Source organism: Melanotaenia boesemani, chromosome 20 (assembly GCF_017639745.1).
Source record: "Melanotaenia boesemani isolate fMelBoe1 chromosome 20, fMelBoe1.pri, whole genome shotgun sequence".
Classification (NCBI taxonomy): Eukaryota; Metazoa; Chordata; class Actinopteri; order Atheriniformes; family Melanotaeniidae; genus Melanotaenia; species Melanotaenia boesemani.
The window spans coordinates 25815208-25842551 of record NC_055701.1 but is presented as its reverse complement, the minus strand read 5'-3'; the positions used below and the strand labels follow the sequence as shown (position 1 = coordinate 25842551).

Genomic DNA, 27344 nt, shown 5'->3' with positions numbered 1-27344 from the left:
AAACAATGAAACAAATAAATGGCATGAGGGTAACTGTAGATACTGAGCACCTGGATAGTGAGGGGGGTCTGCATCTCCCTCACGCTTGCTTTTGTTTTCTCCAGCGTGTCCTGTCCAGCATGGTGGCAGCAGAATGATGGTCTGGCTGCTGTGTTGTGCCGAACAAATGTACTTTGCCAAGAGGAGCTTTATGGGTATAAGGCTCCTATTAATAATCTGATTTTTTCATTTTTATTTTTGTTTAAATTCATATTTATTTAACATTATATTGCTGGACCTGACTGGAGGGGACAGAAAAAAAAGAGTTGACATGTAAACTGTAGTCTGGTGTACCTCCCAGGCTACCGTGGCCAGGGGTAGGCTCCCAGACTTCTGCCTTCCTAATATGGTCACGTTTATAAAAGCATCACCAAACAGCTGTGTCAAGGCTGTTTGGTCTGCTGGTGTTGTGTCGTGTGGGGGTCAGTAGGTGGTTGTTTCTTCTTTCTTTAACTGGTAAGGAGGCGCTGCATTTTAAATGTTTTATTTTGTTTAAACACCAGCCATATTGCCCTGCTTTTTTCCCCCGTTTTCTTTTGTTTTGGCTTTAAATCTTCATATTTTAAGTTCCCTCAAGAGATCTTTGGGTTTTAATACAGCAGTACAGTAGTTGGAGATTTGGTTCCATCACCTGTAACTACAAACTTCCTCCTAGCAGACAGCCATTTTTTAGAGATTCACTCAGACTGAAAATCCAACACTTGTTTTTTCATTTTTTATTCAGGCAAAAGCCTTTAAAGGGAGCATTTTCTAGTTCATCATCTGGCTACTATGGTTCAGTTACCAGCTGTAGTTGGTAAACAAGTCATTTAAGAGCAACCTATGGTAATAATTCACGGAATAATTATAAACTTTTTACTCGTTTTAAAATCTAAAGAATACGATGGTAACATTCATTAAACAGATTGTGTAGCACCAAAATTTTTTTTTAGGATTATTTTAGAAAGACCGACCTGCTTCAGAAACAAACAAGACTTTATTTAAAAATCGAACTTTTCATAGACATAAAAACATTTCAGATGGTTTTCAAGTCTCTTTGAGGCGGTTCTAAATCTGACTAAACCAACACCCAACTGAATGTCAGACTCTGCTTACTCATCACCATGGCAACCAGTCTCGTTTCCCTCTTGTCATCACACATGTGAATAAAAAGTAAAAAGATAAGTGAATCAGAAGACGAGGAGATTTCCCTTTGAGGCGAGCAGATGGACAGCTGGCAGGTTCTCCTCTGACCCGAAGCAGCGGTTGTGGACTTTAACTTTTAGATCAACATCAGCATCGTGACATGAAGAGTCATTTGTTGTATTAATAAGCAGAAGAAGATGCGTTTGTGGACATTTCAGACTTCACACCTGTTTATGAAAAAAGCATCCTAACCATTAGAACTTAAGCACATATGGTGTCGTTGCCAAGACGACGTTTAGTGTTTGCCCGTCCACACAGAGACTCAGCAGCTGATCTGAGGCAGAACATGAAAACAGAATCTCTACCAGAGTTTAGATGAGTAAAACCAGACTTCAGTCTGAGTACATCTGCTAATAAAACCTGGTCGCACACTGATGACCTCACAGGAAGTACAACTCCTCAGCTGGTTCATCTGCAGGTTCATCTGCATCTTCCTCTGACTGGAGCCGGACCAGCTGATATGTAAAGGTTCGCTGATCCGCCTGGAGACAACTGAAGACACCAAGATCAGCAGGTCCGGTTCCGCTGACCTCTGACACGCCCCGGTCCCGCCTGCTCCGCAGCAGCTCCGACTCGGATCAGCGCTGGCCGGTGTAAGCTCTGAACCAGGAGGTGACGGATGCAGCGGCCGACGAGATCATCCCTCCGGAGGGGGCTGATGGCTGGGACACCTGCAAGGCACTCTGGGAAAGATCCATGGACTGGAGAAGAGGAAGAGGAGAAAGAGGAGGGGGAGGAGGAAGAATTACATCCCGCTGCTCTTACAAACAATCATCGACCCTGAAATAAGGCGATCCTGACGACGTTGGATAATCTGGTAAAACAGGAAAACTAAAACTGGGATGATGAGATGTGATGACAGGAAGTTTTTAGACTAAATGTCTAAATTCACTTCTCCTGAAGGATCCAGATTTTTCCTCATGGATCTACGATGAAAACTCTGAAACTACATTATAGTTTTGCTTACACCACCTGAGGCAGCTGGGACTTCCTCAAGTCTTCTTGGGAATGATCTGGAAAACTCATTTGGAATGAAACATTCAGGGGTCAATGGGAGTGTTGGTGAAACCATTTTCAGGTCTTTTGTACTGGGTACAAGGTTAGACTCTGACTGAGTCACATTTTTCCCTTCATCCTGACCCTGTCGCTGTCACAGGAAACCCTCCAACAGGATGACCACCGTCACCATGTCACCATGGTAACAATGAGGAGCAACATATTCAGCAGGATCTTTGGTTTTTAAATAAAATACTGAACTTTGTGGAGGATGAGGAGGAAAATTTTAATTTCTAGACCGCCATCAGGTTCAGAGACATGATGGTGGCCTCCAATCTCTCCGTGTTTAAGGATTCACTAGTAGACAAAGCTGTTTAACGGGAACATTTCTAACTTCTAATCAGAGTCCAAACAGCTCAGAGAAACTAAACTCTACATTTCTTCTTTCTGGCATTTAATTTAAAATCTGTGGTCATTAACCCTTAAAAATCTTCTTGATCTCTGGCTCCCCCGAGCGCCATCACATCGTCACGCTAGTGTGTAGCTCTGTGGGGTAAACTGTGATGGATAGCTACCCTTTAGGTGATCTACAGAAGTTTTCCAGACATTTATATCCCGTCCAGGAGGTTTACAATCCGGCCACAACATGTAATGTTTATTCTGAGACTATCTTGTAAATCTACAATGATCCCTGATAACAGCATTATTTATCACATTCCATCATAAAAACATCACCATCACTACTATGTTGCTAAGAGACCTCTGTTTAGACCTGGACATGATGATGAAGCCACTTCCTGTCAAACTTTCCACCAATCAGAGAGCTTAGATTGACCGTTATGTCCAATCAGGAGCAGCCAAAGATCAACCAGTGAGCAGAAAGTTCTGTGTGTGTGTGAAAAGAAGAAAAATAATGCTCCTCTATGGCTGGAATAAAGCCAAGAAGACGTTTCTGATGCACGGTGGCGCCACAAAGCAGCTGAGCTGAAGCTGGTTTAGTGAGGATAGCAGGTAAATAGTAGCAGGAATAACTGGAAATGAGGAAAAAGTGATAAATTTGTAAATAGTTTCTGTTGTTTGTTTCAATGCCAATATTTTTTTCCTGCAACCTAAGACTTGAGAGAAAGATGTGCAGATGAGAAAAGGCCAGTTTTTTGCCTCATAATCTGACAACTGAGGCTGTCCTGAAAACTTAATGTCTGAATGTTAACTGGGATTAAAAAAAGTTCAGCTTCTACAGGCAGTTTTATGTATAAACAGAAAAAATGGATGGACCAAAAACAGGAAAAAATGGTTTGGAGATTAAAGGGTTAGTGAATCTACATTTGGATCTACTAGGACTGGTTCAGTCTCTCTACCTGAGAGGGGATGTCACAGAATCGTGGACTGGGCACCGTCTCCCAGTCTGTCCCCAGGTCCGTCTCCTCATCTGTCACCGCCTCGTCCCCACTCTCCTCCGTTGGCCCTGCCACCTCTGGCTCCACAAACTCCATGGACTCCTCCAGGTCGGCGCTCACCTCGAACGGACCGGTCCTGGACCCAGAGGATGGAAGCTGTTATCAGCTTTTATTCTCAGAAGAGTTTCTTCAGAACATGAGTCATGAGTCATTGTGGGGTTTAGATCTGCTGACTATATCCAGGTCTCCCTTCCATATCCATCAGACCTGTAAGGAAGCTCAGAGTGGACATGTCTCCAATCATATCTAATCTCTCTAATGTCTAATCTAGTGATCAAAAAGCTCAGTTTCCCAAGTTAGATTTTCTCTGCCTTTTCTGGAGATAACCTGTTGTAACCGATTATCACAAATTCAGCAGTTTTGTTTCCTCCAGATGATCCAGGTGAGGTAAGAAAACCGTTACCCTGGTAACTGTTAGTTGGTCAGAATCTAAAACAGCAAGTGAAAGCTTAATTTTTTTAGCTTCCTGAACTCAAACTAATGAAAACCTCATTGCTTTTAAAAATAATTCAGCCCTTCTCTCAACAAGATCATGTTAAAAAGTAGAAGTTTATAGTAGAACTGGATGAAACCGTCTGAAGAGACGTTCCCAGTAACTCTTGAGGAAACTCAAGCTCAGTCGGTTGGTCTGAGGCCGTTCAGATCCGGTTCCAACATCTGATCTCTGATCAGATCACAGCTGGATGGTACTAAACTATGTTAGATTTTACTGATGACATCAGAAGGAACTCATTCAGATTAGTGATGACCAGGTCTCACCTGTCTGATCAATGATGACCAGGTCTCACCTGTCTGATCAATGGGGACCAGGTCTCACCTGTCTGTACCAGGTGTGTTTTGTTAAACCATTGAACTCATCTCTGTTCATGTATAGAAGGCTTCTGAGTAATTCTAATGAGACTGGATGAGGAAGATGTCCTGCTCCAGACCAGGACCAGATTCTGCTCACAGATGTTCTGATCTTTTCTAAGTAGAAGTAAAAGATTCACTCTGTAGGAAAATATTCTCATGGATCTAAGGTTAAGATGTGTTGACACAAGAGGGAACTGAACAGCCTTTTCTCTCCAGTCTGACCCAGATGAGCTCTGATGATCGATTTGTAGAACCATCATCATCCAGCTGATGATGAAGAGTGCAACTTTAACCCATGACAGGTTCAGCTTGGCCCCAGAGACCAGATGAGCTCTGACATCATCTCTCACCTGCCCAGATTGTCGTTGTCAGGGGAGACCAGAAACATGATGTTCCTGAGGGTGTGATGGGGGTGGAGCTTATCGCTGTCCACATGCTGAATGCGTGTGCACACACACGCACACACACACACACACACACACACACACAAAACAAAGAAAACTTCTGTTAGAATGTAAAATCAGTTATTAAACAGATTTACTAATAAACAGAACATTTTTCTCTGATCTGGAAAATCAAATCACATTTCACGTTCTGAAGAAAAACTGTATAAATATTTTTTTTAAAAATCCATCCATCAACTGGCTAAACTTTAAAAAAAATTAAATCAAATAACTAAAAAAATATTCAACTTAAAATGTAAAAATAAATAATTGAATGAAGTAATTGCTGATTATCAAAAAATAAATAAATAAAATGTGTTTTTTATGATGTTTTCAACACCGCTGTTAGAGAAAATCTGAGTCCGGATGAGTCTCCAAACTGGGTCGGGTTGTTGTTTCAGACCTGTGAGAAGCAGAGGTGGAGGATGTTGGTGTTCAGCTTGCTCAGAGATCTGGTGAACCGGTACCGACTGAGGTTCTCTCCACAAAATTCACTAAGAACAAGACAAAGGAAGAATCATCAGCCAGGCCATCCACCGGGTCACATTCCATCTGGACAGGTGGCTTCTGTCCTACCTGTTGCAGAGCTTCTTGGGCAGGTTGATGTCCAGGATGTGAGACAGGATGGAGACAAGCTGTGTGGCGTAGCACAGGGCGGCGCTAATGGTGTGAGCGGGATTGATGTGGTCCAGTTCTGCAGAAACAACACTGTTGTGTTCAATGCCTCAAAAACAATGTGGAGAAATAGGAGAAATCAGCTTCCTCACATCAACATCTGAAAACAGATCCCTCTGTAGGAAAAGAAGGTCTTTAATAAAAATGAGATCATAAATAAGCGCCCTGGTCTGTTTTAACTCTTTGTGCGTCTTGTTTCAAACTAACATTTGAAACTTTTATGTGATATTTGGTTTAATGCTTCCATCCTGACCAGGACTCCCCAGCTAAGATGATCTAACTGTGACCTTGTTGGTTAAATATAAAGAAGAAATAAAGGAATAAAAATATAAAAGGCATTAACAGGAGCTAACTGCTCTTCACCTGGGCCCTCACTGGTGCTCTTCTCCTCCACCCAGCTGTAGTAAGCGGAGCAGTCTCCGTTGCTGGGCAACACCACTGGGGGTCCTGTGATGCTGATGCTGGTCTCTCCGTTCTGGTCATCCCAGATCCAGCGACCCGACAAGTAGGTTGTCCTCCGAGCCTCGGCCAGCTCAGTCACTGTGCTGGAGGTGAGTGCGGGGTCGCACTCTGCTATCACATCTGCAGGGTCTCTGGCGGACAAACACAGGGGTACAGGAAACACTCAGCTCCTGGAAATCACCGGTCCTGCAACCCTTCTTAACAAACCATACATTCAGTCTTTTTTCTAGCTGGACTGCCATGAACTTTGACAGTTTACTGAGGCCTGGAGATTCTGAGATCGAGCTACTGGGTTCTCAACTTGCTGAGGCATCCACTCCTGTGAATACTGGCAGCTGCCTGGAAAATTTCCAGTAAGGCTGGATGCAGTTTTTTAATCTACCAATTTTGACTTTTGTTTGCTTTTTATCAGTTAGAAATCTGTAAACCAGGTTATTATTTCTAACCACTGAAGCTCCATGGGTCTTATTAAAATTTTCTGCTGGAAAAAGATAAACCAGAAAAAAAGGATTATTTCCAAACTATGTAAACCATCTTGGTATAAAAATATAGCTAACACAGGTGAGATTTTATCAGAGGTGGCAGCATCGCTGCAAACACCGCTGTGTTAAAGTAACTGAGGATGGAACATAGGAAAATATGAAGAATTTTCTCCTTGCCTAATTTATTTTTTTTTGCATATTATAGTATATAAACCTCTTTGAAAATGTGCTGCAGGAGACAAAAACCTGTAGAAAAGCATGAATCTACATGTGGATATTATCTGTGCAACAATTCAGTGAGGTCCTCACATTGACACACAACTGTGTCCCACTGTCTTTGAACTCATCTCCAGCTCTTATTCTGTAGTGGTGCATTCCTGTTTTGGGATGTAAATTTATCCAGAAGTAGATAAAAAGTGGAGGAAAACACAGCAAACAGGTGGATCCATGGAGAAACATGGAAATACAGTAAATACTTTCTGTGAATCTGAACTACGAGGGGTAATCTCCTCATAACTCCGGCTTCAATCAGCCAATTTCCATGAATGACCCTAGAGCTGCACTAAATGTGTAATTTTCTGTTGCGTCGCGATAAAATTATTAGGGCTGTGCCTACTGGTCTCATGATTTAATTACGATTATCTTGTGTGTGGCAGCCTCAGTTCTCTTTTTCACTGCAAATTTCTACTTTCTTCAAAGAACACAAGCAGTCAGATAATTATGAACTCCTTGTTTTTTTTATAATTATTTCAGAAATCAATCTGAATGTCTTGATATTAACAAATCATAAACATGTAAACAATTATGTTATTTTCAGCTTCATTATAAAACTTTACTTTTCCATTGTCAAAAAATTAAGATTAGTCAATACGGCCTAGAAAAATCACTGGTTGTCCTTCAACTTCCCTTCATGAACTGTACCGTTCTCCCTCCCTCCCACCATGGACATCACCCGTTTGATCTTCTGGCGTCGGGTAGACGTTACAGAGCATTGAAAACAAAAACAGACTCAGGAACAGTTGCTTCTCAAATGCCATCTGTGTACTAAAATAAGTTTTTAATGGGTTTTATTAAATGGTTTTATGAATGAATAGAATTATTTAGTTTTTTAATTATTACCTATGCACTTCAAGGACTACACTTTCAATTTTGTTCTTCTCATAACATGACAGACCTTTGCCTTCGTTCTGTGGTAACAAAGACGGGAAACACAAACCGACCTATTTCATCACCTTAAAAAAGGACCACCTGTTTGAACACGTATGAAAATGCGTGCTGTCCCAGCCTCTTCTGCTGCTACCAGTGCTAGCTTCAGTGGCGATGTATTATTACGACACTCAGTTGTGTCATCCTTTGCTGGAAGTGCTCGGTACAATAAAATTCAAAACACTCTAAGGATATAACAAATACTACATCTTATTGTATAGCGAAGGACATGATGCCAATAAATTACATGGAGAAGTGGGATTTAAACATGAAATAAAAATGTTAGATCAAAGATACAAACTCCCTAGCAGAAACTGCACTACAGCTGTATGAAGACTACCAGACAAAATTTAAAAAAAAACTACTTTGCAACAAACAACATTTGGGCCACTTGTTTGTGTTTACATGAATTTTAAAGCCTGATTTACCTTTTTCTAAAGCAAAGGTCTGTATGTGTGTTCAATACATTTGTAATATTTTTATAATCATTTTAATGGTAATTTTATTCCATCCTAATAAATATTTTGTAGTTTAACATCTGTGTTTTTAATCAGGAAAAAATATATATCATAATATCGATATCAACCAATATATAAAACAGAATCGTGATAATTTTTTCTCCCATATCACCCGGTTCTAACTGATCCTCATTTGAATCATATGATCCAATAAAATTACGCTGATGTCACCACGGTTACATCCACCTCACCAATCATCAAGGAGGGAAATATCTAAGACACCTAAGTGAGAAAATCCCTTTAAATATACAGGTGGAACGAACCAATCAGAGTGGATTCGCAGATAAAAATTTTCCAACTTTATAAATAAGCTGTGTGGCCTTTATTTAAGTTCAGTAGATAACAGTGCATTAAAATGACTCCTCAAACAACTTTTGCCGAGATGATTCTGTTCAGTTGCTCAAAGCAGCAGCTAAAATTATGTCCAATCCACCTCCTTTATACTTGATTGTCCTTATTTGTTAAGAGAACTCCAATGGACACTGTTGCACTTTGCAGATTAAAGCCTGAAATGTGTGCAAAATGATCACTTTATAATTAAATTTTTATTATTTTCATTATCAACTTCGCTCTGAACGATATATGCCTCCTTTGTTTTGCTAAACGCTCTTTCCACCGGCAAAAACACCTCCCCTCCATTAAAGCATCAAACTTCTCCCCTGCTTGTCATCACTCCTGCCAGGGTCATCACCCGGCTGATGGAAAAGGAACAGACCCAGTGATTTTGATGGAAAACTGCTCTCAAAGGACTCTGGGAAATAGTTTTCCAGTAAATGTGGTTTTGTACAATTTGATAGATGTTCTGGAGGCCAGACAGCAAAGTTGAGACAGAAATCATGAAGAAGAATTTAGCTTCTTCTCTTTTTGGTTAAGTGAATCTTGGTTAGATTTGGTAAAACTTGCAGTTTTCTGCTTTTTAGAGATATTGTTGGTCCGGGTTCATGCCGCTGGGTGAACAGATGGATCTATAATTTGTGTTTACATCTTTTTACAGACCTACCTGCCCTTTTAATTGTTTGTTGTCTTAACTGGTTCTCAAACATTTTTTTACCTGGTTAAATAAAGGTTAAATAAAATAAAATAAAATAACTGTTTGGTAGTGATTTATGTTGAGATTCAGGCTTTTAGTGGCTACCACACATTTATATCCATGAGCACCGTGGAGAAAGACGGGTTCAGTAAATAAAGAGTTAGACTGCAGGTACTAGCTCCCAGGAAGGTTATTCTTTTCTCAAACTGCTCTACCCCAGCTTTACGAGGAGTATTGTGGGAAGCTTGAAAATGCGCTGAGGGATGTTAAACATTTTGACCTCTGGTCCAGCCGAACCTCAGATCTCTACATGAGCCTCACCATCCATAATGTAGGCGAGGAGCGAGGACCTCAAAGCAAATGCTTGCAAACAGCTACTTTCTGGTGAACCATACTGCCAAAACAATCCAAGTGCTGGAGAATGCCCTATGCATCTTGGGGCTTCACAGAGAGCAGACCAGTTCATTACAGCAGACGACACAGCTAACGTTGTCGAGGCTGCAGCACTCTCACAAGTGGACTCATCTCTGGTGTTTTGGTGACCGGCTGCATCTAGCCATTGGAAAGTAAATTTAAACTTTAATAATATCTGAACTGATTTTATAATGCACATATTTACTATATCAGGCCAATGTGTTTTTCCTCCTCATTATTAAATATAATATAGCCCATAATTATAATACAAACTAGACAACTGTCATTTAGGTGTGTAATGATATGTGGGAACTGTAATGCAATGTTACTTATTACTCAGTTTAACATACTCATTTGTCTTTGCATTTTGTTTTCTTATTTATCCTCAAAGCAAAATGTTAAAGACAAGAGGATGGAAAGAGCCATGGCTGTGTGGAGTAAAGTTGTCAGTATTTTCTTTCTCATCGACAAAGAAGGCTCTTACTGCAGCTCAGGAGGAGCTCAAACTCCCAAAGCACAGGTTGATCACCGAATCACCCACCAACTCGCCATCAGGGTGCTTTTAGCACTGATGTCCTGGTACAGGGCAGCTTTGAAGCCAGATGTTGTGGACAGACTTGTTTTTCTGGCAGTGAATTTTTAGGGGTTGCCTAAATGATCTGCACTAGCTAAAACAAAGCACATTTGTTTACATTTTGCACTATTTACAGTAGTCTTGATTATTCTTTGACAGGTAATGTAAAAAAAGAACTGAGTATAACGATTGGTGAATTTTGCACTCAAGCTTTAATTCAGATTTCTACCTTGAACATTTCGAGATTTGAAACCAGTCCACTGTAAAAAATGATCTTGATTTACTTTCATCAGTTAAGTATTTCTATGTTTCAGGGCCTGAATTGTGACCTGTTTACTTTTTTATTTTGGGTTGTAGAACGTAGTTCTACAGACATTTGTTTGCATGTTTAGTGTTGTTCTTTACACACTTTAACTGGCATTATTGAATTATATATCATAATAAATATCGTCCAGCCCTACTTTACGGAGTCCAGGTAATAAATTAATATTAATCTACATTCATTGAACTATTCAGAAAAAAAGAAGTAATCCTGTAATTATGTGACATTTTACAGTTCAGAAGTGTAAGAAAATGAGTGCATATGTTTGTAAGTAAAGCTGACTGGTGCATTTTGTTTGCTCTAGCTTCTGAGACGTGAGTTTTGTCTGCTGCTGTGTCCTCTGTATCTGCTGACCTGCTGCCCTGCTTCTCCTCCTGCATGGGAAAAATGTAGGTGGTTAGCTCCAGGATGTGGTCTCGCCTGAGCGCCGCCAGCTGGCTCAGTCTGCTCTGATAATCTCGACTGCGTCTCTCCAGCAGCTCCCCCAGACGCCGATTGTGCCGCTCTATCTTGTCTCTTTTCTCCTTGTGGCGTCCAGCCCGGCGCTGCAGCCGCTGAGCATCTTCCTGAGAGTGCACGAGAAGCTCCTTGTCTGTAAAAAAAAAAAAAAAAAAAAAAAGTCAAAATCAGGCTCTGATGTCTGCTAACTGGAAATAAAGCAACAGCAATCTGTGGTAAAATGATAAAGACATGATTTTTTAGGGCTCAAGATTTTACCGACATGGACTTTCAGGATGAAAAAAGGCCATTTGTGGTGGGAATATCGATAGAATATTTTATAGGTAGATTGTCTCAACACAGGGGCTCCGACACAGAAACCTAGTTTATAGGAATCAGAGCAGCTAACTGAGATGAGATAACAAGAGTCTATTCAGCCCTGTCCACATGTGATATGATCACATTTAGCACCAAACATGAACAGGTCCAAACGATTCAGATCTTTTAGACAGACTTACCACTCTTCATCTCCTCGTTGCCCCAGGCAACCGCCTCCTTCAGCTGTTCAATCTTTATCTTACACAACATGATCTTCCATTTCTGAAAGAAACAATTTCACACAGGAATATAATCAGTTAACCCTTTAATCCAACCAAGTTATGAGCGTATAAAGATACATGGTGATTGATCTGATCTCTAACAGGTCTGAACTTACTATCTCATCAGCCTTCAGCCTCCTGTCCATGCTCTGGATCACACTGTCAACACAGATGAAGACTTGATTTATCTTTCTTTGATCTGATGCACACATGCTAACGTGATTAACTCAAACTAGTTGTCCTTCAACTGCCTAAAACTGTGTTCTACCTCTGCTGCAGCTTCTCCTTCTCCTCCTTCAGCTTCTTCAGTCGTTCCAACTTCTCTGAGTACCTAAAGAGACAAACACCAATAAAATCAGAGAATCACCAGGACAGAGTGGCTGTAGACACCTTCACTGGCTGGACCCCTGTCTGCAACCCAAGCCCAGAGTGGGAAACTACCTCCTAAGATGGAGGACGAAGTTATTTTGGGTTTTCACATGTCTGTAGCAGGGCAGCTAGCCATCTGCTACCATGAACTCACTCTGGGGTGAAGCTACCTGACAAACTGCAGGAAAAGCAGCTCAAACTTAATCATTTTTAGCTAACTACCATCTTCAGATAGTTAAATTGCTCCTTATGTCATCAGCAGAAACGTCACAACTTTAAAACTATAAACTAAATAATTCCACCTGGTTATTTTTTTATTATAAAGGTGTATTTTTAATTATAGTGATGTTAGGGACACCAACCTGAACCTCTGACCCACCTCTGGCCCTTGGTAGCTACATGAATGAGAAAAAATACTGTATTTCAGTTCCTCACGGTCAGATTTACCTTTCTGTGTTCCTCCCATCGAAGTACACGAAGTCACCAGCCTGGACGCACCGGGCACAGATGAGCCTGCGGCGGGAGGTGGTGCACAGAGGACACCGCTCCACCGCCACGTAAAGACCCTCCGCATCGTCCACCGACTCCACCATCACACAGCCCGGAGTGGAGTGAGCCGAACTGGGAAGCTGTCTGGGCAGAGGCGGCTTTGCCCCGGCGGAAGGAGCAGCGCAATCAGGGCCGAACGGTGGTATTCCCGCTGACGACGCCATGGACGAGGAGCAATAAGCTAAGCTAAGATAGACTAGGCTAAGCTAAGCTAAGATAGACTAAGCTAAGCTAAGATAGGCTAGGCTAAGCTGGTAACCTGTCACAGCTGCAGGTAACTATCTACGGCACCGTGGTTCTAGTCTGAGTCTGATCACACTCCCCATGACACCGCTATCATGCTTTAAAAGGGTCTGTAAAGATCTAGATAGCAGCACGAGGATAAATGTTTTTGTTTTGATGGAGAAAATGAGTCCGCAACTTCCTGTTTCCCGTGAGGATTTGGGCGGGACTTATGACGTACGTCACTGACCATCCACGTGGTTCCGCAAAGCTGATTGTAAACAAGTGGGGACAGGAGAGTGTTTTTTTTCTGTCTCCCATTAATTTATCTATCGTATTCTACTTTTTTGCCCCTTAAAGGGAAATTACACGATTAATATCAAGGGCAATAGGAAACATAAAAAATATGAGCTGCACTGAAATACAATCTTGCTAATTTCAGATGTGTCTGAAATTCAATTACACCAGAAGGAGCCAAGGTTTATATGAAAGCAATGATTTTGTCCCACTGTCAATATTGTATCTGTTGCTGGTCACAAAGGAATAATAATTCTGAAACATCTTGAATCTCTATATAAACAAGCCACTAAGATACTGAGTATAAAAAAGACTTTTCAAAGTTTTTGGTTACATGATAATGAATGCAAATGTATGCTTGGATTTTGAGATAATTCATGGTACTGTACCACCACCTTTTGTGTCTGACCCTCTGAACAAACCATAACAAAGTCCTCATCTAGCTGGGAATGTTGCATCCCATTACGAAAAGCTTTTGGACAATCAACTTTTCCATACAAAGTCATAACACAATGGAACAAGTTCCCCCACTGAACTGAGGATGAGTGGAAATTTTAGAGACTTCTCAAGAAAGACGAAGAAATGGATTTTTAGAAATCAAGCCTGTCAGAGCTCTCTTTCCATGAATTATGCTTTTAAGCAACTTTTTGAAAGTTTATTTATTTATTTTCAGTTAGTGTAAGATTTGTAATTTTCTTTCTCCCTGACGCAGAGACTCCAGATGGAAATTAACAAGAACACTATATTACTCTAAAATCTGGTACATCTGAGGGGTATTGCACGAAACCAGAATAAAGAAATCCAGGATAGTTAAGCAAGCCCAGCTTGACCTAGCTTGCGCGGCCTATCCTGGCTTAATTGGTTGCACGTTTACTGAGCCAGGATGAGAAGGTGCGGCTAGGTTAAGCCAGGTGAAGATAGCTGGGATAAGTGCGTGTGCACGACATACTGAAGCAGACCTCGCGATCGCTCACAGAATCACCGATGGGGAAATGGATAAAAGTCGCGCGTCCTACGTCACGGCCGCTGAACAACAGCTCCTGACGGAGTTCTCTGACGAAGTTAAGGATATTATAAGGAAAAAAGGCAAAACCAATGCCATAAGTAAAGAACGCGAGAGAGCCTGGCAGACAATAGCCGACCGGCTCAATGCGTAAGTAGTCAAAAACTGTACAATTAGTAAACAGTGCTCCACTGGAACTGTCATAATTAGGCTACAATTAAAGGAGTTACTTTTCAAATCCACTAACTGTTGTATACTTTAAGAGTGACAAGCAGGTGCATGTTACTCAGGAAATGTAGAGTATGATTAGGTGCAAACAATTATCCACAATGTGTCATTTAATCTATTTTCCTCATGTAACGTTTTTATCTATTTTATCTTTCTGTCCTTCTTAAAGGACAAACCTGTCTGGCCATAAAAGGACCTGGCAGCAAGAAAAAATTAAATATAAGAACAATTTGCAGGCTGGTAAGTGACTCCAAAGTAGATAACTGTGAACAAATGAGGTGAATAGATGAGGTGTCTGCTGACATGTTCAATGTCTGTATGATTGTAGCAGTTAAAAAAAGGCCTATAAACTGGCACAGGGGGCGGCCCACCAAGCCAGGATGTGACTCCAGCAGAGGAACTGGCCTCCATTTAAATAAAGGGAGGCCAGTGATGGAGGGGATCCAGGGAGGGACAATAACTGACTCTGTCCCAGCCACAGAAACTGTCCGCTTCATACAAGGTACACAAAGTACGGCAATTCTACTGCACATGGAACACAATCAAATATAATATAGTGTCTGACTTTGGATAACCTTGCAGTGTCTGGGAACACAGTTACACTTTTGGAGCCACCAGAAGATGATCCGGTTAGTACAGTGTCTCCAAATCACAGGCTTGGTATGTTCTGTGAAGTCTTAATCCGAGTCCTCTCGCTGCATGTATACGGCAGGGGGAAGGCACATCTGCAGCTGCAGAATGTACGTCTGCAGATGAGGAGACTGTCAGTGGAGTCCAGAAGGCTTGAGGCATGTCAATTTTATGGGATTGGCCTGCTTATTTATTCCATGAAGGATATGAAGTCAGTGATGTGGTACTAATAGAAAATGTGTAACAGGACCCGGATGCTGCACAGTCTCCTAAGCGGCCTGGTAACATTGTGAGTATTGGCTAAAGTAAATCTACGTTATGCACAAATCCTGCTGTGCTAACTGACATTTTCTTTACAGACTTCACAAACTGTCAGAACACTTTATGCAAAGCACCTGGAGAGACAGATAGAGCTGGCAGATGTTAAAATCAGACTCAAAAAGAGAAAGCTCCAAGAAATAGAGCTGGATCTAGAGATTAAACGCCGGACACTCAGAAAACTGGACCTGGAAATCCAGAAACTAGAAAGAGAAGTGAGTGTTTCAATGCACACAGTAACCATATCTGCAATACAGTGTTTTAATCCTTGTTACTTTTGCTGTCGTAGGATCCAAGCAACCAAGACCAATGACTGCTTAATAAAAAAAAAAAGAACTAGAACATTGGTGTCCGTCCTCTTTTCATGAATGTAAAAGAATTTCAAAGAACCACCAGTGCTAAACAAAATGCTCACACAGAAAAAGCTCTTTTATTAAATAAAGGGGCTAAATCCAAAAATTAAGTGAAGAAACTTGCAATATATTGCTCCCTGACAAGTCTGCCATTAATGTTGTCCGGGAAGATGGGAGCATTTTCCCAGTCAACATCAACAGCCACTCGGGGGGGGGGGGGGGGGGGGGGGGGTCTCTCCTTTCTTAGGCCTGCAATGTTATGCAGTACTACGCATGCAGCAATAACATCACAGGCTCTGTCTGGGGAAATCCTCAGGTGGTGCAGGCACTGAAACCGAGATTTCAGAAGGCCAAAGGTCATCTCGATTCGAGCCCTTGTCTTGGTGTGGGCATGGTTGTAGGCCTGCTGTGGTGGGGTTTGGGGATCTGCAAGGGGAGTCAAGAGGAAAGACTCACAGGCGTATCCTTTATCTCCCAGCAGCACACCAGAGAATTCACCTGATAATACAAAATATAATTTAGAAAACAGAGTTACACACACAATGTCCAAGGTGCTTACAGTACAAATGTGTGGGCTACCTTGTGAAAGTCTCTCATAAATTGGACTAGCCCGAAAGACTCTAGAGTCATGCACTGAGCCAGGCCACTTTGCCTCCAAATTGCTCTGACCTGTCCCTGAAGACTCGTTCACGTCTGAATGCTCTTCTGAGGATGCGGGCTTCCTCGTCCAGCACATCCTCATCCAAAAAGGGCAAGCCATTATGAAGAGGGAACAGGTGAAGGGGAGTTGGACCTGAATATTCTACATTGCCCTCGTCACGGATTTCTTTGAATACACCTTTGAAACCTCATCCGCTGTGTTTTGTAATCTCAATTAATGCAATAAAACACATATTTATAAAACCTCTGACAGCAATTTGACGAGTAGTCTTCATTAGCATAGCAATATAACACTTGGCCTGATGAAATCATGCACTTATGACCAAGTTGATATTGTGTGATGAAATCGTGATCCTGTATTTAAATAAAATGACTAAAAAAAAAAAAAAATTATATGCACTGCACTAGCACTACATGACAGCACCTGGGTCCAACTGGACTCAAAAGCGGTCTGACTAACACTTAATTATGACGTCCCATCTTGTTTGAATTCATGCTTGTGTTGTTCTTACTGTCAAATATAAGTCGCTTTGGATAAAAGCGTCTGCTAAATGACTGTAGAATAGAATAGAATAATAACACTACAACTCGAATCCATATAAAAAGGCTGTTGCGATTACGAACATATTTCGATTAAATGTACAGTGACTGTATATGTAATATTTTAATACTGGATGATTAAAATGACGCGCCATACTTAGGAAGACCATGGACATGCTGTAAAACACATTAATTCCTCACAGAATTGACGTTGGACATGCCGGTGACTCGCTAGGATTAATCTTAGCCTGAGCAGTTAGCCTGGTCTGGAGCAGGCTAGCTGCAGCGGATAAATCACCACAGTAACTTGGCCGGGATTAGTTTGAGCTGCTTTCATGCAACCGACTTAGGGCTAAATTCAGCCAGGATAACCAACATATCCCGGCTTAATCCCTTATCTTGGTTTCGTGCAATACCCCTCTGGTTACCTGCATATGTTTTTGTACGTGGTCCCTGACAAACAACAAAAAAACAAACAAAACAAAACAAAACAACATATATATACATACATATATACACACATATTTGTGTGTGTATATTATTTACATATATATATATATATATATATATACATATATATATATATATATATATATATATATATATATATATATATATATATATATATATATATATATATATATATATATATGTGTGTGTATATATATATATATATATATATATATATGTGTGTGTGTATATATATGTGTGTGTATATATATATATATGTGTGTGTATATATATATATATATATATGTGTGTGTATATATATATATATATGTGTGTATATATATATATATATATGTGTGTGTATATATATATATATATATATATATATATATATATATATATATATATATGTGTGTGTGTATATATATATATATGTGTGTGTATATATATATGTGTGTATATATATATGTGTGTGTATATATATATATGTGTGTGTATATATACATATATATATATATATATATACATATATATATATATATATACATATATATATATACATATATATATACATATATATATATATATATATATATACATATATATATATATATATATAAGAAATTATGTGAAATGTGAGACATTTGTAAAAATCACATTACTTTTCACATCATGTGTAATATTTCAAAGCAGAATGAAATTAATAAAGAGGCTCATTTGATATCAATTCTCGTAAAAGTGCATGCTTACAAAGCAATCAATCAATCAATCAATCAGGATTTACAAGAGAAAGGGAGGTGGTATTAATAGAAACCTCAAAAAGTACATGTTATAAAATACATTCAGCTAAAAAAATAAGGTGGACAGTCTGCTGCCAGCATGTTCCAGACATGTAAGTTTTAAATCAAGGCACAGTGTTCTCGGACCTCTGTAATGCTTTGGGCCCTGTGTTACATGCATGAGAAGGAACCACAGCATGTCAGTTCCTCTGCAAGTGCTGACAACACTGGTTTTCTGGCAGTGGCAACCGACTCCTTCCTGAGGGAAACGGCTGACAGGTCGGAGACATCACAGCCAACCTTCAGTCGTGTTATTCCAGACGTGTTAGACGGCATCGCTGGTTTGTCATAACGTTACAGTAACTTTCTTATCTACACTGACGGAGAACAGGCAAGAACAACAATGCAGCTTGCACTAAAGTTGCACCAATTGAGAATAATATCATCATCATCCCTGAGGGAAATTTAAAATTGGAATTTTAATCTGCTGTCATGTGCGGCAACTTTAGAGTTGATTCTGATTTATAAACAAACAGGCGTGGGAAGTGTTCGCACACTCTTTTAGAAATCTGGAAGTTGTTGTGCGCTGCATTTCCTTTTTTTCCCTACAAACGCCACCTGTAATCTGCTTTCCCATGCAGAGTTTCATAAATGAGGCCCCTGATCAGGTAATTCTGATCATGTTTTCTTTACAGAGCCCACAATGTCATCAATACAAAATTTTACCATCACATACATAAAAAAATAACATGAAATAGATTTGCTACTGAAAGTCTAGTTCCTGATAAATTTAGTTGTTCCAGTAATTTAATGTTTCTTTTTAGCTGCTGTGACCAACTTCCTCATGCTGGTCTTGGAGGTCTCTCTCAGAGCTGATCCTAGATTGATCAAGCTTTAAATGTTGGTCCATTAAAATGAAAGGGTTCAGGAGGATTCACGCAAACTGCCATTGGCCATTTTTGAGTTCAGTATCTGGTGCAGAGCTGCATGGCCTAATATACTCACCGTTCACTTTATCAGGTCCACCCTCCAGAACTGGGTTGGACCCCCTTTTTAATCCTCGGTGTCATAGATTGAACAAGGTGTTGGAAACATTCCTCAGAGATTTTTCTCTCTATACTGACATGATAGCATCACACAATTGCTGCAGATTTGTGGGCTGCAGATCCATGATTTGAGGAGAAATGAAATAATAGAAGACGTTACACTGTGGTCAGAGGTTGCTGTAGATTTTCTGTCATCCTGATTGTGGTAGTCGTCAGAGCTTGAATAAAGTCAGCTGAACTTCTATTTCTTTGTTCCTGAAGACGTTTCACCTCATCATCCAAACGTAACTTTTCAGTGGGGAGTTTCACTGTTCCAGGAACATTACAGCGTTAAGAGTCAATAAGGTCACATGGTGATCAATATGTGCAATTCATTAAATATAAAGATTTAAATACTGAGAAGTCACAGAATAAAAAGTTAAAATAAAATTTCACTAAACTAAATGGACCGTCATTTAAAATACGTAAATATATTTATTGATTTAACTTAGAATAAAACGGCCTTGCATACAGGAAACCCTTGTATCCGGTCGGTGACTCTGAGCCATTATTTGCCGTCATTTTAAACTAACTTTAAAAAATTTACGTCAAATAAAGAGTCTAATTCAGCAACATTTTAAACAGAATAATCCAGAAAACCACTTCATACAGACAAAGTCTGCACTGACATTTAGAAAACTGTCCTTTATTTTCTTCAAAGATGGTAAATATTTAACACAAAGTAAACAAATTTCTCACTTATTTCCCACAACAAAAACCTTGCATACACTTTATTTACATGGGACGGAACGTGACATCGCAGTCCTTACTGCTTCCTGAAGCCTTTCAGGATCGGATAAATGTTCTCAAAAGCTTCATATATCTCAGATCGTTCTTTAGCTCCTGGAACACAACATGATGGAATAAATACAACTCTGTAAGAATGCTCCTCGGGTTCTGCAATGCACCAAAACTGACAACAGTCCTGACATTGAAATGTTGTAATATTATAAATTAATTTAAAACACATTTTAAGTTTAAAATTATATTCATTATTTTAAATTATTTAATTTCTAATTTGATTAAATAATGTAAAATCAATAAATGAATTAACAGTGAAAAAAGTTAGATTAGATCTTTTAGATTTATTAAATTCATATTTTGATTGGAATTAATGATACAGATATGTTGTGATTTTGTTTCACCGCTTATCTGCCCTAAATAAAAATCACATTATTAATTTTAGATTTAACCTGACCTGTAAAAACAGCCCAAACTAATTCTGTTTCCCAGGTTATGTGCAATAGCTACAAAAAGACAATCAAAAGAATCATGTTTTGTATTTACATTATAGTAAAATCAATATTGAAAGCTTATAGCAAAAATAAAAATTTAGAGAAAATCTGAGTTTAGAGTAATGGGGACTCTTTAGAAACAATTTTCTCCCAACAACCTGTGATTTAATATAATGAAAAATTACATTATATTAATTATATAATATAATTATATAATTATATTAAGACAATCTCATAAGATTCATAGGTTTACATCCATCTGTATGCAGCAGTTTTGCTGACCCAATACACCACTATTAATAGTGGAATATTCTGGTTTATTTACCTGTCAGAACAACCTTCCCTGAGACAAAGATGAGCAGGACAATGCGAGGTTTCACCATCCGGTAGATGAGGCCTGGAAATAATTCTGGTTCATAACTGTAGAGGATAACAAGTACAGTCAGTCTCAGTAATATTCATGATCAATAAGAACATGTCCAAACTTTTGAACAACACATGACATCAATACCAAATATTAACCATTTAATAACAAAACCCCATGTCCAGGGGGCAGATATATATATATGTGTGTATGTTTGGGTAGAAAGGTCATGTTTGTACCTGCTGAACTGTTGATGGGTAAGGACCAGACCTTCCAGTCTGATTGGGAAACAGACGTCACAGCTGGCCACCATGTTCTGGATCTTAAAGTCCATGAAACGAGCTGGGAAGCCAAGCTTTTGCACCACTCGTGCATATTTCCGGGCCGCCAGTCGCGACTGCTCCTCACTGCGTAAGTGAAAAAAAAAAATAATAATAAAATAAAATAAAAATAAAAATAAAAATAAATAATTAAAATATATATAAAACTTCAGAAGCGGCTTCGTCCACAATGTGGAGAGAATTAGAATTCTAATGAACACAGAAACAAGAGGAGAATGGTGGACATGCTGTATGTTCTCTCTTCTTGGCATTAAACAACATCTTCAGCATATTTAAACATGGAGCCGTTTCTGTTGGTGTTTATTGCCATGTCACACAGGAAGTTATGATCCTTTCTACTAATCAATGGATTGCAGTGTGTCAAGCGCCACTGTTCAGGGTCTGATTGGTGAGACTGGGACACTAACAGAGGTCCCCCCCAAAAAATAGGACAGTTCAGGTGGGATACTTTGGGATCCTTCACAGTTTATGCTTGTGGAGACACAAAAACAGTGTACACCGACCCATACTGTATGGAGCCGAATCCGTTGGTGGTAACGGGGCTGAACATACAGCCAGGGTCCAAAATCGGCCTTCCAGAGGGTCAAATCTGGTCTGCAGGATGAATTAAGTGAATATGAAAATAAATAATAATAATATGAAAATAGAAGATATTAACTGTAACTGTAACTCCTAATTTATCCATGTGGGGTGTCATTTTTTCTGATTAAATGTAAAACATTTCCAAGGCAGTTCCATCTTTTTCATCTTTCTGACTTAATAGATGTCACTTCAGTTTGAATGATGAGGTGAGTCAATTCTGGTGGTCAGGATTACTACACACATATGGAAATGTACATGTATGAACATTTAAAATAACTTTTAGATCTGGAAAAGTTACTCTGGTTATCATGTAAATTACTGGATTTTTAGATCCCTGGGATTAAATGTTTAGTGGTTTTATAGATCTATTGTGGTCTGGAAACTAATGCCTATGGAAATGAGGAAATGTGTAAATTTTTTTAAATATCTAAATAAATCCATTTGTATGGTTTTATTGCAAGTAAAGATGCCGCTGATCGCCTTACTGAGCTTCTCTTTTCACCTCAAATGGTTAAAAAAAAAAAAAAAAAATCACTGGGAAAACTGCTTTAAAGAATCATCCCTATGCATCCATGCAACATGTGACAGATGACACATTTAAGATAATCTTCCTAACTATATGGATTTATGACTCGTTTTCCCTGACAGTGGAAAATCAAATGATTGAGAGGTTTATTCAGCTGCCAGTACAGAATGATTTGTTTATTTAAATGAAAAAACAAAGTGTGGCAGTAAAAGCAGGACTATAGTCTTCCTGACTGGATAATGGAAATGTATGTGTTTAAAGAGCCTGATCACAGCTAACTCAGAAAAACTGACTGACCTCTTGGCTCCTGTGCAGACCATCTTCCCTGAGCTGAATATCAGCGCTGTTGTTCGAGGCTCGCGGATTCTCATGATCACCGCAGCAAATCGCTGAAGAAAACATGAAAAAAGAAATGATATTCAACTTGACAAACCAAAGTGATGGAGGGATGTCTGAACTCTACCTTTGGATTGTACTCTGCATTTCTGGCTTGCAGGGCAATGAACTTTAGATCCAGGGGACATCCAAGGTTAACTGTGGAGACAATGTTCCTGTGGAGACAATGTGCAAATAGAAGAAAGATTATTAGAAACACCAAAGCACCATCTCCTGTTGGTTGAAAGGAAATTTTATTCTGAATAGCATTTTTAATTAGGCATTTGCATTTTATGTATCCTACGTAAAACGTCTCAGAATACAGAGTATACTCACCCCTAACTGGATCCAAAGCAGATCATGATGTGAAAGCCAGTTACTTACTGATCAGGACTTACTGTAACCGCGGGATGATTCCAGATTTCTCAGTAACAGGGGTCATTGGGGTCATCGGGGTCATGGGGCAGAAGGGGGAGGCCCCGGGTTCAGGCCCTGCAGTGGAGACGTTCTGGTGGGGCTCAGATATCGTGGAGTCCTGCGGGCTGAAGTCCAGACTGATGGCGCTGTCCTGCAACACGTCCTGATCTGCAGGTGGACTCTCTGCTGCTGCAGGAAGGACATGAAGCAGAGGAATTCACCAGCTAGTTAACGTGGTCCAGATCCTGCAGTGCAGCTTTCCATACATCAATCTTCAGAGCTCTACATGTTGATCCTGTCCGTCTGGTTTGGTCCATCTAGTCCGGTCAATCTGCTCTTGCCTGGTCTGGTTTAGTCCATCTAGTCTGGGCCATCTGGTCCTATCCTAGCCTGGTCCAGTCTGATCTGGTCCTCGTGATTTGGTATGGTATTTCTGGCTTTGTTTGTTTAGTCTGGTTTGGTCCATCTAGTCTGGTCCACTTGGTCCTGTTTATCTAGTCCAGTCCATCCGGTCTGGTTTGGTCAACTTGATCTGGTCCAGTCCAGTCTGGTCTTGTCTGCCTGGTTCATCTAATTTGATTGGTCTGGTCCATTGTGACCTGGTCCACCTGGTCTGGTTTGGCTTGGTCCAGTCCGGCTCTTGTTGTCTGTGAGATCCAGTCTGGTGGTTTTTGCAATTTGATTCTAACCTGAACCAAATGGACCGTTTCCATCATTAAAAAGAAAAAAAAAGAAGTTCTGCTGACTCAGCACCTGGGTCATCATGACTTGGCTCTTCCTGAGAGCTGAGCTCGTCAGGCAGGAAACTGAGGTCAAGTTCATCACCCGGTTTTCCACTTGCTCCAGATTTCTCTGACAGGAAGGAGGAGTCCTGCACAGCTGCACCTGAGGTAAGTAGATCCGAATCCTCCTCCAACACATGGCTGGAGTCCTGCAGGAAAACAGAGTTTACAGCTCGGTCCTCTCCAGGTGCAGACCCCCATCTGAGCTACATCAGCTTCCCCTCAATGAGGATACATTTGATACCTGCACCCAGTCTAGTCCACTCAGTCCGAATCAACCAAAAACCTCTCAGACCAGAAGACATCTGGGACCAAAAGTCTTGTTTCCTGGTCATGATTTCATAGATTTATCATGAGGTCTATTTTTACATGTCTCCTGTGTGAAATGGCATACCCAAAATAAGTTAACTATCTGTACAAGGGCTGTGTGTATAATCTGGTCTTAAAAGAAAGCATGATGTCGCATTGCTAGATGTGAGGTTTGCTGCTTCCTGAGGGCTGCAAACGTCTTTTCTGTTTTATCTCATGCTGCCTTCTGTACAGGAGTCTAGTCAATAAGAAGTTAAAGGTTCTGTTGTTCTGACCCAAAGCAAATACATTTAACTCCTCTGGGGGTTTTAGGAGCAGATTCCAGCTTCCGTTTAAGATCTGCCAAACTTCTTTAAACGTCTGTTTTCACTAATTCAAACCAGAGAAGAACTGTGTGAAAGAGATAAAAGCTCAGAAGCAGGAGATCCGAACTGAACCTTTTGGTCCAAATGATTCTGCAAACCAGTTCCAGAAATATAACATTTCTTTCTGGATTTCATTTGATAACACAAAACAATGTTATCTTTACTTTTAAGAGCAGCAGGTTTTTTTGAAGCACTGACCTGATAAATCTTCATGTGCTCCTGTTTGCTACATCTGAGCACTTCAGCCTCAGAATCAGAAAAGAAACGACTAGAACCATCTCCAGCTTATTTCATCTGGACCATTTTATTCAGCTGGAGTGTAGTCCACCAAAGGATTTTATTCAGCTTTCTGAGATTAACTGTGGTAGAGGCCTTTTATACAAGAATAGTATGTAGTTTAAAACGGTTTAGAAGTATAAACCAGTGAATCACACCTCCACCTCTAACATTGTGGCATGTGTCTTCCAACATGGACGTCTGTACTCACATTTGCTATGGAGTCATCAAAGTACCGCTCCAACGCCAACTCATCCATAAGCCCTCAAACATGTGAGCTGATCTAGAATTGTCTAGGACCTGGTTCTGGCAGCAGAGAGCTGCACAGCTGCAACCAATCAGCTACTCAGAAGCTCCTCCTGAGGATGTACCTGCTGACATCCAGCTGATTAACACCAGCCAACCAAACACCCCAAGGTATGACAAAGCTGGATTTTCTCTTATCGGCTGTGTTAATGTAGACTAAATGGTAGGGATGGCAAAAATGGAACGTTTTTGGGAGATCGAATCATTTGGAACAATTGTTCCAGAAAAAGAATCAATCTTTTGGAACGTTTGTAACACATTTCCACTGTGATATCTGGTTGCCAAAAACATGATTTTAAAATATTGATCTCCATAAATTGTGTCCTGGGTCATTTTGTTTGTTCTGTTGTAACTTCTTGTGTTGGTTTATAGTGATACTTGTATATATGGATGTATTATTTTAGCCAGCCAGTATTTCTATGGGGTGCTCCTGTACACAAACATTAATATTTGTAGGGATTGCTTCTGTACATTTAAGTATTTTTATTAAGAGGATCTTCTCAGCTGTACTTGGGCTGAGAGGGTTTCACCTCTAGCTTAAAATCTCTCCTGCTTTGGAGAATATTTCTCACAAGGGACTGATGTGTCCGTAAATGTCTCCACATTGTGAACGGAAAATGCCAAATGTTGGATGCAATGCATAAATTTAACCTTTTTCTCCTCAAGGAGCTCGAAGTGATCCCAGACAACTGACCTGGGACACCTTCGGCTTTCTTCCATTTCCAGACAATTCAAACTTTCTCAAAAATGCTTGGTACAATACACTCACACTAAATTAGGAAGGACTTTGCAAATAAATGACCGTTAGGAGAGTTTTTAAATGTTTTACACACATTGGGTGAATAATCATCCACCAATCAAGCAAAGGCACAAGAAATAATTAAGAATATTAATTGTTAAAAAAAATATTTACTTTGTGAAAATGTAGTAAACATTTTTCATTGTTCCATTTTAGACACAAGGCAAAAAGATGGCTTCACATTAAAGTACACACACTGCTTTAAGTCTCTTTAAGTCTAAAGTGGGTTGAAACAACCGTGATGTTTCAGAACAATTGGGGACATAATGGAACGTGATATGGAACATCCAAATCACAGAACATTCATCCACATCAGTTTCAGTATGAACTGCAACACCGTTTTGATCTTGCCATCACTACTAAACTGTAATCTTGGGTTTTCTGTACCAAAATGGCTAATCTAGGTAAGTTAATATGGAAACATATGCTGTGAACATAGCGGAAACATATACTGTGAACATAGCCTGGGAATAGGTTTTGCTCAGGCTAAATACCCAACATATCTCCAGTATGAAGGTCACATGATCAAATCTGTCAAAACCACTTTGACTTAAAGAAATTAACAGATATTTTCCATATTTCTTTATTTAAATCTTTGTCTGGCAACTTCCCCCTTGAAAAGATAAGCACTTCGTTATGCAAATCATGTGGTGTTTACCCGAACACCACATCCAACCTAATGTCTTCTTATTGGCTGTGAAATAGGTAGACCCTTTGTGCTGAGCCTATAGTAATATGGAAATTATTGGCTTCCGGAGGAATGTTTTCTAAGGTGCAGATGAGAAAGTCTGACCAGTCTGATGAATGTTTTTATAGTTTGCATTCACTTGGACCTAGGTAAGCTTGGGGGTGGACAGGTTACATTTAATATAATTAGGGCTGTAAAGTGATTAAAAAATTTAATCAGATTAATCACAGCTTACAAATGAATCATGATTAATCACCATTTGCCTAAAATCTGCCTGTTTTCACTGTATTTATCCACAGAATGAGCAAACCAATGTTTACTTGGGTTTTTCTACGCTTTTTTTTCATTAGATGATCATTTTAGTTGTAATAAGTTCAATATTACATAAAATCAAAACCATAAAAAATATATCTCACTTGTGCCCCATTTTCCTGGTCAGTGACCCTGCTTGGCCCCCCATCTAAACTTTTCTAGACCCACCACTGTATAGACCGCATAAAGTATGATCTAAAGGTAGAAAGTATAAATCCTTTCTACCACTGGTCTACTACTTTGTTAGAGAGGAGAGCTCCCCTGGTTTGTATCTCAGAACCTGTTTATAATATTTCTCACTACATTTGTGGCCCTTAAATGATCAGACCTGTCTCTCCAACATCTGCACAGCACCAATGATTTAGCGAAGACATGTCCTTGTTTCCGTGACAGTGACATGAATCTGATTGACATGGGACTCAGAGCCGGCCAAGGCATAAGCAAACTATGCGCCTGCTTGGGGCCCCGTCACCACTAGGGGGCCTCAAGAGC

General features: G+C 39.9%; 2 protein-coding genes across 4 annotated transcripts; both read right to left on the bottom strand.

The window, feature by feature from the left end:
- Positions 1-996: 996 nt before the first annotated feature.
- On the bottom strand, positions 997-13061 carry atg14 (autophagy related 14). Of its 2 annotated transcripts, none has more exons than XM_041972707.1 (11): positions 12509-13061; positions 11961-12023; positions 11809-11851; positions 11612-11693; positions 11010-11247; positions 6011-6240; positions 5549-5666; positions 5376-5466; positions 4880-4965; positions 3579-3753; positions 997-1925 (listed from the first exon to the last, which is right to left on the bottom strand). In XM_041972707.1, exons 1-11 carry the CDS (start codon positions 12772-12774, stop codon positions 1803-1805), a joined length of 1515 nt encoding a protein of 504 aa, XP_041828641.1. In that variant the 5' UTR covers positions 12775-13061; the 3' UTR covers positions 997-1802. The 2 variants fall into 2 exon arrangements, with proteins under 2 accessions (XP_041828641.1, XP_041828642.1); XM_041972708.1 differs by having other exon boundaries at positions 6023-6240.
- Positions 13062-19642: 6581 nt separating this feature from the next.
- On the bottom strand, positions 19643-25096 carry tbpl2 (TATA box binding protein like 2). Of its 2 annotated transcripts, none has more exons than XM_041972088.1 (8): positions 24959-25096; positions 23769-23946; positions 22997-23204; positions 22687-22774; positions 22521-22612; positions 21014-21181; positions 20736-20830; positions 19643-20018 (listed from the first exon to the last, which is right to left on the bottom strand). In XM_041972088.1, the coding sequence occupies exons 1-8, from the start codon at positions 25004-25006 to the stop codon at positions 19942-19944; spliced, it is 954 nt and encodes a 317-aa protein (XP_041828022.1). In that variant the 5' UTR covers positions 25007-25096; the 3' UTR covers positions 19643-19941. The 2 variants fall into 2 exon arrangements, with proteins under 2 accessions (XP_041828022.1, XP_041828023.1); XM_041972089.1 differs by having other exon boundaries at positions 22997-23201.
- Between the last annotated feature and the right edge of the window lie 2248 nt (positions 25097-27344).

What these genes read in the sequence shown, in the direction of transcription:
- atg14 (XM_041972707.1), bottom strand. Translation starts at nt 12,774, where the DNA reads ATGGCGTCGTCAGCGGGAATACCACCGTTCGGCCCTGATTGCGCTGCT. An exon ending in AAGGAGAAGCTGCAGCAGAG is followed by an intron (nt 11,852 to 11,960) that starts GTAGAACACAGT and finishes CTGTGTTGACAG; the next exon opens with TGTGATCCAGAGCATGGACA. An exon ending in GAGGAGAAGCAGGGCAGCAG is followed by an intron (nt 6,241 to 11,009) that starts GTCAGCAGATAC and finishes TTTGTCCGCCAG; the next exon opens with AGACCCTGCAGATGTGATAG.
- tbpl2 (XM_041972088.1), bottom strand. Translation starts at nt 25,006, where the DNA reads ATGGATGAGTTGGCGTTGGAGCGGTACTTTGATGACTCCATAGCAAAT. An exon ending in GCCAAGTCATGATGACCCAG is followed by an intron (nt 23,205 to 23,768) that starts GTGCTGAGTCAG and finishes TCCTTCCTGCAG; the next exon opens with CAGCAGAGAGTCCACCTGCA. An exon ending in ATGCAGAGTACAATCCAAAG is followed by an intron (nt 22,613 to 22,686) that starts GTAGAGTTCAGA and finishes TGTTTTCTTCAG; the next exon opens with CGATTTGCTGCGGTGATCAT.